This window comes from Phyllostomus discolor, chromosome 7 (genome assembly GCF_004126475.2).
Source record: "Phyllostomus discolor isolate MPI-MPIP mPhyDis1 chromosome 7, mPhyDis1.pri.v3, whole genome shotgun sequence".
NCBI classification, from domain to species: Eukaryota; Metazoa; Chordata; class Mammalia; order Chiroptera; family Phyllostomidae; genus Phyllostomus; species Phyllostomus discolor.
The window spans coordinates 38,650,767-38,664,832 of NC_040909.2; the positions used below are offsets into that span (position 1 = coordinate 38,650,767).

Consider the following 14,066-nt stretch of genomic DNA (forward strand, 5'->3'; position numbering starts at 1 on the left):
TGTGGATAGCCTGTGCAAGCTTTGGCTTGGAGATTGACATCCTATTTCTAGGTTTTTCTGGAATGCTGGCATATCCTTGTAATCAATCAAAACTTCGAATTATATGAAAATAAATGATGTCCAAATGCTAGTGAAATCTCAAATGAAGCTATTGACATATAAAATGTACCATATTTTTCATGAAATAAAATGAGAAGCAGGTGGCCACTGATTAATTTATAACACTGTCCAAAGAAGTAAGTTTGCTGAGTAATAAATTCCTTATCCCTTTATATATGAGACAAGTAGGTTTTCCAACTAACCTTGACATTGTTTCTTTATTCATATTTTTTACTCTCATGGGAGATATTTACTTTATATATTTTACTTTGAAAAACAAAAAGAAAATCATATTATTAAGGTAATGAAATACAAATAAGGAAAAAAGTAAATTACTTCCTCATTATTAGCCTGATGCTTTTACATCCTCCCTTCTTCTTAGGGTCTAAATAGCCCAGTGCAAGAAGATTTATTGATGTACAGTGTTACTGGATTATTTTGGTAAATTTTCCCCGAGGAGCTTAATGTTTTACATAGTGGAAATAATTCAATAACTATCCATCTGTTCTACAAATTCATGAGGAAAGATGAAGATAATTAAATACATACACTATAGCAACATTTTTGTCCACAAGAAGCCCCAGAAAAATCCAGTGGAACCCAAGACAGTCTTTAGTCTAATAAGGATTAAGGGTTTCTTTCTTGGCTTTCCTGAAGAAAAAAGGAAAAACAAGCAGTATACAGTACAGTCGGGGAAAGGGTATGATGGGGTTTTAATGTGGCCATAAAGAATTTGAATGAAAAGTAGTGAAATTTCCCATTCTCATGGCTGCTACTCATTTACCTCATTTTGGAGCAAAGAATTTTGTGGTATTTAGAAAGAGGAAGATACTAGTGAGAGATGTTATCTTTTACTTTGTCACATTATTTATGCTTCTGAGTCACAAAGAGGTCAGGAGATGGGGAAATAGGCATGTAAAGGTATGGACAGCAGAGCCGCAGTGACAGTGCCCATATACGTGGTCAGAAGGTCTTCTGAGAGTAGTTACCAGGAAGAAAGCTCTAGCGAGTTTGCATTCCTGTCCCTCTGAACTCAGTAGTCTTGAGTCCATTGGGAACTTGTATATCAGGTAATTTATGCCTTCTAGATTATTATTTTGGCAAGGAGATCTCATTTCCCCAGATCATAACCACCATAGTGCTTTATTGATAGTGACTTAGATTGTTCAAAGTACTTGGTAGTGTAGGGAGTTTTAAAGCCCTTTGGGCCAAAAAAATTGAGGGAAAATATAGACATAAATAAATTTTTCCTACACCGTATTTTGTCCTCTCTAGCAGGTTCTATGCATTAATGCAATTTTTTTATATTTGCAGAAACTCCATATAAAAATAAACACTTTCTATTATGAAAAACCTCATGCCTACCATCTCCTTGCCTCTCTTTTTGCATGTGATTTCCGTAACCATGACGATTATGCTGACCTTACATTTCTAGGTTTCAACTTTCTTTTAATTTCCTGCATTTAATATTGGTGCGTGGTTGCTATCTGACCTTTCTTTTCCTCTACTCTTTCATTAAACCGTGTTTACTGTGTTACTTCTTTACTTTTGAATTTTTGTGGATATATGGGAAGCTTCTGTCAGGAATGATACTATTCAGAGAAAGAGAATTCTTAGAAATATCTTTCCTTGATAGCTGGTACCGAGCAAAGTCTCTGAAGACAGATGGGATCATTCACTCATGTGGTACCAAAAAGTCATTTGTGCTTCAACAGATAATTCAACTTACAAGATTTTACTTATATTTTCTTATTGAAAGAGCAAACCTGTCACCCATAGTTACCAGTAATCTTGATGAATATGAATAGTAACAAGAAATTCCTTTTTTCCATAAAATCCACAAACATTTAAGTTAGGATATCTACTTATTATTACTGTTTGAATTTACTGAGTTCCATCATATGGATAATTAACTGTGGTTATGAATGAGAGGAATTAAATTGCCTCAGCAAGACTATATGTATTGAATTTTCTGACCTCTCTTGATTTCCCAAGCAGTGACTATTTGTCAACTATTTTGGGGGGTTTCCATTGTTCCGATATTCAGTTCTTCATACATTGAAACTTGTAGGGATTTTTTTTTAAACATTGCTGTTTTCATTTCCTATGTACTTGTTTTGGAGTTTTTTTTCTCCTGTTCTAGGAAATAATCATTATCCACTATCTAGGAAACTGTTCTTTAATCCTCTGATTAAAGATTGCTTAATGATAGTGACTATTTGTTTGGCTAGTGGCATGTTTTTCTTTGTTTTTACACTGGAGTTTCTGCATGGATTTATAATCTGAGGTTTTTTTTTGTTTTTTTTTTTTGTTTTTGTTTTTGTTTTTTAACATTAGATAGGCATGAAGCCTCCGTCTCACAGCCGCATGTGTAGTTACTATTGAAGCAAATGTCTACCTAATTTGACAGTCTTGCTGTGTTTAAAATTTTTTGAGTTTGCAAATAAGCTTATTAAGTCTACTGATGGAGCCTTCGGGCAGTGAACAATTTTATGAGGACCCTGATCCTGAAGGCAAATCCCAAGATGCAGAGGCCAGAAAGCAGACAGAATCAGAACAAAAGTTGTCTAAAATGACCCACAATGCTTTGGAGAACATTAATGTGATTGGCCAAGGCTTGAAGCATCTCTTCCAGCACCAGCGCAGGAGGTCATCAGTGTCTCCACACGATGTGCAACAAATTCAGGCAGATCCAGAACCTGAAATGGATCTGGAAAGCCAGAACGCTTGTGCTGAGATTGATGGTGTCCCCACCCACCCCACAGCTCTGAATCGTGTCCTGCAGCAGATCCGAGTGCCGCCCAAGATGAAGAGAGGGACGAGCTTGCATAGTAGGCGGGGCAAGCCAGAGGCCCCAAAGGGAAGTCCCCAAATCAACAGGAAATCTGGCCAGGAGATGGCACCTGTTATGCAGTCTGGCCGACCCAGGTCTTCATCTACTACTGATGCTCCAACCAGCTCTGCTGTGATGGAAATAGCTTGTGCTGCTGCTGCTGCTGCTGCATGTCTGCCAGGGGATGAGGCACCTCCAGAGCGGGTAAGTCTGTTAGAGTTTCTTTTCCTGTTAACGTACTGTTCTTTGTTTCTAGGATTCTTCAGTTTTTTTCTTTGGTAACTAAAAAGAGAGATCTCTGCAAGAGATACCTCAAAAAAGTTGTGGTAAAATATAGTTTCCATTTTTGTTAAATAAAGGGGCTGAATAATTATGGCAGCTAATATAATTATATTTCTATTTGCTTCCTAATATATTGCTATCTTTTATTTTACCCCTTTGCTAAAACCTTCAACATTCTTTATGTGCTCTTTATGTCTTAAACTCTCAATTTTATCAGAGGAACAAGGCGCTTTGTTTACTGTTGTTTTGGTTTTACACATGAATTGGCTTTCTTACCTTAATGAAGGTGATGGCTCAAGTTCTAGAATCTGGGTGTGTCTGCCTAGTGTGGAAATATAAATTGCTTATAATTTTCATACACACTGTACCATTCAATATACATTTTGCTTTCTGCAATAGAGTATATATCCATTCTTTTAATTTACTTCTAAACAGTTATTGTGGGGTTTGCCTTGATAGGAGAACTAGGCATAACAAATTTAGGGAGAACTCTTTCCATATAACTCTCACCTCTCAGTTATAGTTAGTTAAAGCACAAAGAAGAAATAGTTCTGTTAGGGTTTGAAAACTCAGGTACATGTAGCCAGGCAGGAAGTAAAAACAAATAAACTCAAGTGTAATGGGTCTTGGAGAAACAGAAGAGTCCGTGCCTTGTCTAAAGGGACAGTGTCTTCTTAGCTTTAGCTGATTGTTGTAATTTAGGATTGTGAGTCCAGTCTTGCCAGGGCTTCTAATTTTTCAAGAGAAACTTGAAAGCTTAGGTGAGTAACCTCTTTGATTTTTAATATATTATGTTATACAAGTCACACAGAACACATTTGTGGGCCAGGTCTGCCCTGTAAGTCACCGCCTTGCTATCTTTTGGCTTTATTTTATGTATTCCTTGAGGTTTGTATGCTAGTCAGTCACTTTCGTTCTATGTCAGTTCTGTCACACGTAAGTTATTTCATTGGAATTTTAGCCTGGAAATTTAATCTAGTATTGAATCTAGTATTGAACCTGGGTATTGAATCTAGTTTTAAACTTCTACTACCTAATTGTGACTTTAAAAATAAACAGGTAATGGACAGTAAATGACTTTAAGAAATTAAACCTGTCAGAGTAACAGATTCACTAGAATAACAGAATCATCAGATTAATGATTCACATAATTAAAATTTAAAAGTATAAATGAGGAAAAGTAGCATGTATTTATGTGTGTAATGGGAATCTTTGAAATAAAAAGGACATTTGATCATGGTTTGCATAATCTGGTTGGCAATAAAAACTAACAATGCAACTATATTATTTGCTTAATCCTTACCAGAGAACATTAAGTAATTCTGGGATTATAAACTTTTATGTTAAAAAATATAAGTAAAGTATATTTTATGCACTTACATATTGTTTGTTTTAGAAAATTTTATAGAAAGAGAGCCAAAGGTGAACACTTTTTCCTAAAATTGTTTCTTTAATGCTGTTTGTCAACTTTACTGACATACAGTAAAACTCAATAATTTTAAATGTGTAATTTGATTAGTTTTGAAAAATGTATAGTCATGTAAAACAATCATGATATAGAACATTATCATACCCCAGAATTATTTCTCATGCCCCTTTGTAGCAGTTAGTCCTCTTTTCCAACCCTTAGCCTTTGACAGCCGCTTACTGGCTTTCCTATCAATATTGTTTTGCCTTTTCTAGAACTTAATATAAATGGGATCGCACAGTATAGTCATTTCTGTTGTTCACCCATATTGTTACACTATTCCTTTTTTATTGCTGAGTAGTATTCCATTGTGTATCTACTTGTTTATCCATTCACCAGTTGGTGGTGGTTTGGATTATTTTTGTTTTCTGGCTATTATAAATTTAGCTGCTATGAAATTTTGTATATAGGTCTTATAGACATTTTCATTTCTTTGAGTTATATGGTAAATGTATCTACTGTTTTTACCCACAACAGTTTTGACACCAAATGTGTAGGGTTTTTTTACACCAGCAGCCAGTTGTGACACCAACTTGGTGTCCCATAATTCAGTTCTGACAGTAACTACCTGGAGTTAACATAGATCCCACAGGCTAAGGACTCAGTCCCACAAGACTGCTTCCACTTCAGGCATCAGTCACAAGTCCCATGTTGCCACCTGTACCTCTGACCAACAGCTATGTATCATGTGTTTTCATGACTTCCTCCTCAGGTTGGTAATTTGCTAGAATGGCTCACAGAACCCAGGAAGACACTTTACTTCTTTTACAGGTTTATTATAAAGGATGCAACTCAGGAATAGTTAAAAGGAAGAGGACAAAGAGTAGGGAAGGGAGGAGGTTGGTGGTGCACAGGTTCTGTGTCCTCTGGGCACATGTGTTCACTAACCTGGAAACTCTCCGAACCCGGACATTGAGGAGTTTTATGTGGCAGCCTCATTACATAGGCCTGGTTGATTAAATCATTGCCCATTGGTGATTAGCTTAGATTTCCAAATCCCCTGTCCCAGAAGTTGGGAGTAGGGATGACCATCCCTCTAATCATGCCTTGGTCTTTCTGGCTACTAGTACCCATGTGAAATCATCTCACTAGCATATAGAAGTTACTCTTACATTTACATTCTGCAGATTCCAAGGATTTTAGGAGCCCTGCCAGTACATGTTTAACTTGTAAAGTGACTACACCATGTTGCATTTCTACCAGCAGTGTATGAAAATTTCAGTTTTTTCATCCTTATCAGTATTTGGTAGTGCCATTATTTTTAAACTTAGCCATTCTAATGCGTGTGTAGTGATATTGCTTTGGGGTTTTATATTTGTGTTTCTCTAATGACATGGAAAGATTATGGGCAGCATTTTTAAATGTAGTTTATAAAGATTGGCTAGTGATTTAAAAGAGATTATTTCTAAGAATTGATGTGAATTTTTCTTAGATGTTTAAATTATCTGACAGAGATCTTCTGAATTAGAGTAATCATTTATGCAAAGTTTGCTGTTTGTTTAATAACATTAAATATGAAGAACCTAGTTCTTAGAGTTTTATTGATTTTTATTTATAATTATCAGTCTGGGAAATAAAGCTCACGTTATTCATGTGTAAGAATCAGAGTATAGTATAGCACCAATTCTGATTTATAAAATTTGACAAGTCTAGGTATAGAAGGCACTATGTTTTGGTTTGCTTCTTAGAAACATTTAGATGATATTCTCTTTGTTAGGTTAGGTTCATTGCTAGGACCTAAGTACTATACTTACCTTCTTAGCCAACATAATTTGATACCAAATAGTTTCAGTTAATCAAAAAGTCAGTTAAAGTTTTTATTATTACAAAAACTATCAAAAAGTCAAACAATATATACTTTGAGTATTTTATCTGACTTAAAAGTAAGGTTTTTCATTTTTAATATGCTAATTGAACTTCTGTACCTTTCTTGTACTCGTTGCATGGACTGCAGTTTCTAGTTTTAATTTTTATAAAGTGGAGTGATAACCTAATGACACTTATGAAGCAATATGGGGTAGGATCTTAGATTTTAATAATCTCTTGAAATGCCTAACTCACCTTAAGTTAATTGTTCTTAAAAATAACATGCCTTTATCGAGTCTTTTCAAACTACTTAACTTAGTTTTCATAGATATAGTAGCCCTGTTTGTACTTGATCTGATTGGTTTATATAGTATTTTATTTATTTAAACTTTGATTATAATGAATATTACTAAAAAACTGATGTGGGAGCAAGATGTATGTGGAAGCACTAGCTGTGAACATTAATTGTCCTATGGACATGAAGTCCACATGTCTTTCAGAGCAAATGGAGAGTGTAAGAATAATGTGGCAAGTCGGTTAAGTGAAGATTAGTCTAGAGAGCATCTACTCTGCTGTATCTTAGTATGTGAGATTGTTTCAAATTCTAAATATTGACTCTTCTATTTTAATATCTTTTTCCTTTAACTCAAAAGGCTGAGGATGAAAATGTTTTAATGCTGGTAATAAACATTTAAGAATACTGCTATTTCTATACCATTTGGTTAGTAGCATTTTACAGACTTGTCTGTGTTTGTGCCCTTGTACACACAAAACCCTAAGACTAATGTTCAGTTGATTTTTTCCAATGTATCCTCTGTGTTTGAAAGCCACCTGCTTTTGCCTCTGCCACATAACCAGTCTAGCTTTTAGAGTAAATTCTTGGCCCTTAAGTTAGATCCCATTTTTAAAAATTACAGATTTGGCAAATATTTATTTGTGCCTAATATGTGCAAAGCATGGCTTTGACCTAATGATAGAAAGGGACCTGGTTGAACACAAAGGTTCAGCATTTCCTTCCTTTTCAGGTTTACTAATGTCAGGTTTTTTCCCCACAGAAAAATCTTATTGATGCATCCAGTCTGCTGCAGTACTTGTATTAAAGTGTTTTCATTTCTTACAGTAAACGTTCATATATGTACTTAATAAATAGATGTCATATATATCTGAGGCCAAATTACATCATTTAAAGGATCATATTTATTATTTTTACACAGATTTTATTTATTTATTTTTAGAGAGGGAAAGGGAGGGAGAAAGAAAGGGAAACATCAATATGTGGTTGCCTCTCACACGCTCACTTCTGGGGATCTGGCCTGCAACCCAGGCATGTGCCTTGAGTAGGAATTGAACCAGCAACCCTTTGGTTTGCACACTGGCACTCAGTCCACTGAGCCATACCAGCCAGGGCTAAAGGATCATCGTTAAATTCACAAAGGCAGATTTTTTTTCTATAAATACTTTTTGATATGAAAGTTAAAAAGTTAAAATGTTTTGAATTTGAAAGAAGTATGCTCAGTGCAGAAAACTTTGAAAATACAGAAAAGTAAAAGAAGAAAAAAATAAAAATAATTACTGCCAATATTTTGGTGTGTTTTTCATTCAATATATTACTTATATATGAAAATATGTAGAAGAAAATTTAAAGTTATTTTTCTTTAGTTTTATTAAGATTAACATTTAAAATAAACCAGGATATTATTAAATGCACAACTTTGTATTTTTTTAATTAAAATTCTATCATGAGAAATTTTAGATATTCATAGATATTCTTTATAGAATTTTACTGATTGCATAATATTACAGTATATTTTGTTATAATACCATAATGTGTTAACCATTTTTATATATTGAGTTGGAGATGGAGAATGAAAATATTTAAATTTCTGATGTAATTTCCTTTCCATAAAACAGTATATGAAATATTAATCAAGAGATATTTAAGAGTACTTAGTTGGTAGTGATGAAAATGATAGCTACTTATATGGCCAGTAGTGTTGTGTTTAAATGCATTATGCAACTTTCTCACTAATTCTAGAATAGCCCTATTTTTTGTATTTTCTCTTTTTTATTGGTGAAATAGCAAGGGCAGAGAGAAGTTAAGTATGCCCATGGTTTCCCAGCTAGTGTGTTTCCCAACTAGATTGTTTCAGAACAGAAGTAATAAGTCTAGGCCATATTTATTTTGATTATCTAGGTTTTAATAACTACTATATGCTAGTTACTATCTGATTCAGAAAGTACTCTTACCTACTATGACAATGTGTCTTCATTTTTATAAAGTGGACATTGGTCTAAGTACTTGCGACATACAAAGAATGTACAGGAAATAGTATATGTTTTTCATTCTGGACTTTAAAATGTTAACAGTTTCATTTGTATGTATAAAATGATAGAACAATCAGCTATTGGCATTTAATTTATGAAAATTGAGGGTTAGCATTTCACACGTAATATGTTCTTATTTTAGATCCTTCTGTCAGATTTTTAAAAATGACCACCACATAACATTGTTTCTATTATACTTACTGTTCATATTGAAAGTTCTCCAGGGTATCTGAAAACTCTAATCCTAGACTCAGTGAACTTACAGTCTAGTTAGTGATATGGCAAGCAATATAAAACTATGTATATGATAAATGGTACAAACAAGTTGAGAAGAGAAAGATCATTCTGGGTTGAAGTGAATAAAAAGTTAGGAGAGATGGGTGCTTTGATTCGAGTCTTGCAGGAGAAATAGAACACCAACATGTGAGATGTGAGGGGTAGAAGAAGGGGTTGCTTCAGAAAGGGGAATGATATGAGCCAGGAAAATTTATTGGGGTGTTAGAGTGGTCAAAGAAGCATGCATGCATATCAGCCTGCCTTGGATCCTTTTTGGAATGAGGTAGGGCATAAATTTGCCTCTCTTTTTCATCTCATATCATCTGTTCAACATATTTGACTAAACTTATGAGTGCCTGTTATATGCAGGATATCCTGAAAAATGCTGTGGCAGGCATATAGGTTCATAACACTTGAACCTAGTTCTTAAGATTTTTAAGCTAGTAGGAAAGATGCACATAGAGAAAATAACACGAGAATTTTGATAAAGCAGTTTAACATGAATTATTTTACTTGATCTTGATAATTCTATAAGATGGCAAGGAAGGTTCTTATTGTCATTATTTCACAAACTAGGAAACATGAGTGATGTCAGCATCATACAACTTATAAATAAGGGATGAAGCTTTTGATTTCTGTAGGCTGCTTCTCTTTCTACAGCACTGTTTGCAATATTATACAGGATGGAATGTGATAAGTGCCACAGACATAAGAATGTATTTAGGAGTAATTAATTTTGTTCAGAGGAATCTTTGAAAGTTTTGAAGGAGGGGCTTCAGGATGTTGTTGTGGGTAATAGGGAGTAAGTGTATAGTCTTAAGTTGAAGACTTCGGGAATGAAACTAATTAGTGTTTTCTTAGTAAACTTATACTTTTTCAAAGTGTATTTATGGACTTAAATGATAAGTCCATAAATACACTTTGACATTTTGGCAGATGTATTGAGAGGCCTTGAACTGTTCCATAGGGCTTGCAAGACTGGTGCCATGTATTAGCTTTATAGTCTTCCCATCACCTACCAGGACAACATTTTGCACACAAATACCTTATGCAAAAAACAAAACCAAAACATATTAGGGTATTTATTGAATAATGAACAAATCATCTTCTCTGTTGACAACTTAAGTGTTGTGCTCTTTGGAGTTTTAACCATAGCCCATACCACTCTTTTTACTCCTTTGTGATCTTAAATGTTATCCTACTTTCGCTTCCACCAAATTTTGATCTCCAGCCTGACCAGTCAATCCTATGATCCTCAGAATTGGGTAACTATCTTTTGATTGTCTGCATAGGCATTCATACTCACCGTTTCCAAATTTAAACTCATTATCATCTCTTGTAATGTCTTCTAGTACATTCTCTATCTCAGTTGTTTTTAAATTTGAGTGAATACAGCAGAAATCATTTAGCACAACAGTTGAAAACAAGCTTTGCATGCCCCACCCCAGAATTTCTGATTTAGAAGGTCTGATATGGAATCCAGAAATGTAATTTTTAATCTTAGTTTTTTAAATTGATTTGAGGGGGTGGGTAGAGAGAAAGAGAAACATCAATTTGTTGTTCCACTTATTTAGGCATTTGTTGGTTGATTCTTGTATGTGCCCTGACCAGGAATTGAACCTACAACCTTGGTGAATGGGAAAAACACTTCAACCAATTGAGCTACCTGGCAAGGGCTAGAAATATGTATTTTTTAAAAATATAGGCAGTAATTTTTTAAAATCCTCACTTGAGGATTTAAGAAAAAAGAGGAAGGGAGAAAGAGAAAACATCAATCTGTTCCCCATTACGTGCCCTGACCCCGGGGTTGAACCCACAACCTAGGTATGTGCCCTGACTGGGGATTGAACCTACAGCCTTTTGGTGTTATGGAACAATACTCCTACCAACTGAGCCACCTGACCAGGGCTAGAAATATGTATTTTTAATCAAGGCCTCAGATGATTCCAGTGCAGTCAGCCCATGAGTTTGAGAATCACTAGATATGACTCTCTGGAGCCACCAGTCATCCAGGCTGGCAGCCTGAGATTTTCCCTGACACCTTCCACTTTTCACGTCCATGATCCCCAAGGTTGCCTTATTCTCCATTTTAAAATTGGTGTCCTAGTTTGGGCCTTTATTCATCTCATTGCCATTTTAAATCCTTCATGCTGAGAACTATCTAAAATACAAAATAATTATACTTTTCCATGGCTTAAAAACCATTCACTGGCTCCATCATCAACTGGGGAGTAAAGAAAGTTCCTTTAAATGACATGCAAGGCCTTCCATGACTTAGCCTTTATGGACTTCTCTACCTTGTGCCACTTTCTCCCTTATATAGCAACTAACACTTATTTTCCACGTTTTTTATTCTTCCTCTTTTCACATTTCCATATTTTGGTCTATGCTTTCATTCATTTATTCAGCCAATATATATTGAGTATTTGATAATGCTAGTCATTGCAGATACCTGATGAACAAAACCGGATATGATCCTTACTCTCATGGAGTTTGTAATCAGATGGGAACCTGTGTTAAAGAAACAGTCATTTGAACAAATCTAAATTTTCCAGCTGTGACAAGTGCTACTGGAGCCTTTTATAGGGACATTTGATCTAGTTAAGGAAGTTAGGGTAGTCTTCCCTGAGGAAGTGACAGAGATCTAAATGATAAGCTTAGGTAATTAGATGATAGAAAGAGAACTGCATGTTGGAAGGCCCTAAGATGGGAGGTAGTTTTCCAAGTTGAGGGGTAGACTGGCAGGTGGGTGTGTGTGTAAGTATACACCAGTTAAGTCTGGAGAGATACATAGGAAGCATATCAAAGGTTTGCAGGCAGTATAAAGGATTTTTTCTCCATCTGTGAGGAATGATTACCATCAAAGCGGTTTAAGCAAGGGGGGAAATACTAACTTTGTGATTATAAAGTATCACTACGCTTATAGCATAGAGAATGGACTGGAGTCGGTTCAGATCGAACGCAGGTAGTTGAGTCAGAAGGCTGTCATATCAGTACAGGTGAGATCAAGTCCCAATTTGGATCAGGAGAAGTGATGGTGGAAATGGAGAGAATTACGTAAGGGCAAGGGTTGTCTCTTAATCATATTTGAAGTCCCCATACCTAATACTTTTTGCCTTTGGTTTATTTTTTTTCAGTGAATTAGTGAGAGTAGGAGACATAGGAAGTAAGAAAGGATGTCTAATTAGTGAGTTTGAGAATGTACATGGATAAATTTTTGAAATGGAGTAACATTCCTTCAATCATTCATCAATATTTATTAAATACCTTTTAAGTACTAGGCAGTGTTCTAGCTAGATAGGATACATCAGAAAACAAAACAGGCAAAAATTTTTGCGCTCATGGGCAGAAACAATAACAACAAATAAGTTGTATGTTATATTGGAAGGTGATAATTACTATGGAAAAATTAAAAAAAATAGAGTGAGGTATGTTCTGAGACCCCCTTACCCCCATGGACACCTTGAAACCATGGATAGTAGCAAACCATATATTACTCATATACTATGTTTTTCCCTATACATACCTATGATAAAGTTTAATTTATAAATTGGACACAATGAGATTATTAGTGTAACAATGACTAATAGTAAAATAGACCAGTTACAACAATATATTATAATGAAAGTTATGTGAATGTGGTCTCTCAAAATATCTTATTGCACTGTATTCACTCCTCTCCTTGTGTTGATGTGAAATGATTTAAAAACTCCTATATGATGGGGTGAAGTGAAGTGAATGATAGAGGCATTGTGACCTGACGTTAGGCTGTTATTGATCTAATGATTTCATCATGCTACACTCAGAATGGTGTACAACTTAAAATTTAAGCATTGTTGTTTTTTTTTTTACTCCTCATCCAAGGATATGTTGTTATTGATTTTAGAGAGACAGAGGAAAGGGAATATGGTGGACGGGGGCAGAGACATCAATGTGAGAGGAAAACATCTGTCGGCTGCCTCCCTTACGCACCTCAACTGGGGATCAAACCTGCAACCCACTCATGTGCCTTGAACGGGGATTGAACCCACAACCTTTTTGTTGTATTGGATGATATTGCAATGAACTGAGCCACCTAGCCAGGACTAAGCATTGTTTATTTCTGGAATTTTCCATTTAATATTTTTGGACCTCTGTTGACTGAGGGGTAGCTGAAACTGTGAAAAGCAAAACCATAGGTAAGGGGGGACTGCTGTACTGTAGTTAGAGATGAGATGAGGGGTCACAAGTAGCCAGATCAGGTATGGCTCCACGGGCATTGTAAGGACTTTGGCTGTACTCTGAATGAGATGGGGGTCATTGAGGTTTTCAGCATAGAAGTGACATGTCACTTGTTTTTTAAGAGGATCACTCTGGCTGTTGAGCAACCAGTTAAGAGTCTTGCAGAATCTAGGCAAGAAGTGATGATGACTGAAACCAGGGTCTTAGTAGCCTTAAATCGGAGATTTCAAACAAAGAGATCAAAACAAGAAATTGACAGTGGTCAGTTTGAGTGATCAGAGGTCCTGATAGGATTTCCCCAGAAGGCATGTGGAATTTATTAGCAGTATAACAGTATATTGCACCAAGAAAGGGGTCCTCTATGAGGAAAAGAATCCTAAACCTTGATAAAGATTTTGTTTATTTTTTTGAGAGAGAGAGAGACAGACATCAGTGTGTGGTTGTCTCTTGTATGCCCCCAACTGGGGACCTGGCCCACAACCCAGGCATATGCCCTGACTGGGAATCGAACCGGAAGCCCCTTGGTTCACAGGCCACCACTCAGTCCACTGAGCCACACCAGCCAGGGTAAGCCTTGATACAGATTTTATGCAGCAGCATGTTTATGCTTAGAAGAACTACTAAGTTATTGCAACAGAGGCTCAGTGAAAGAATCTTAAGATATAAACTTGAGGTTGCTATTGAATACATGTTTTTACGAAAATAGGTTAGAAGTAGGCCATGTTTTGAAGCAGTAAGATTCATAGTCGTCCAGAA

General features: G+C 35.6%; 1 protein-coding gene across 4 annotated transcripts in view; it reads left to right on the plus strand.

Moving 5' to 3' along the window:
• The window catches only part of TMCC1 (transmembrane and coiled-coil domain family 1), a 194,901-nt gene that overhangs the window by 37,882 nt on the left and 142,953 nt on the right, over positions 1-14,066 (plus strand). For 3 of the 4 annotated variants that reach the window (XM_028517819.2, XM_036030764.1, XM_036030763.1), the window contains one exon: positions 2,865-3,136. In XM_028517819.2, coding sequence (XP_028373620.1) covers positions 2,906-3,136 — 231 coding nt within the window. In that variant the 5' untranslated portion in view covers positions 2,865-2,905. Of the gene's footprint in view, positions 1-2,436; positions 3,137-14,066 lie in introns of all 4 variants that reach the window. The other variant, XM_028517818.2, reaches the window with a different exon arrangement.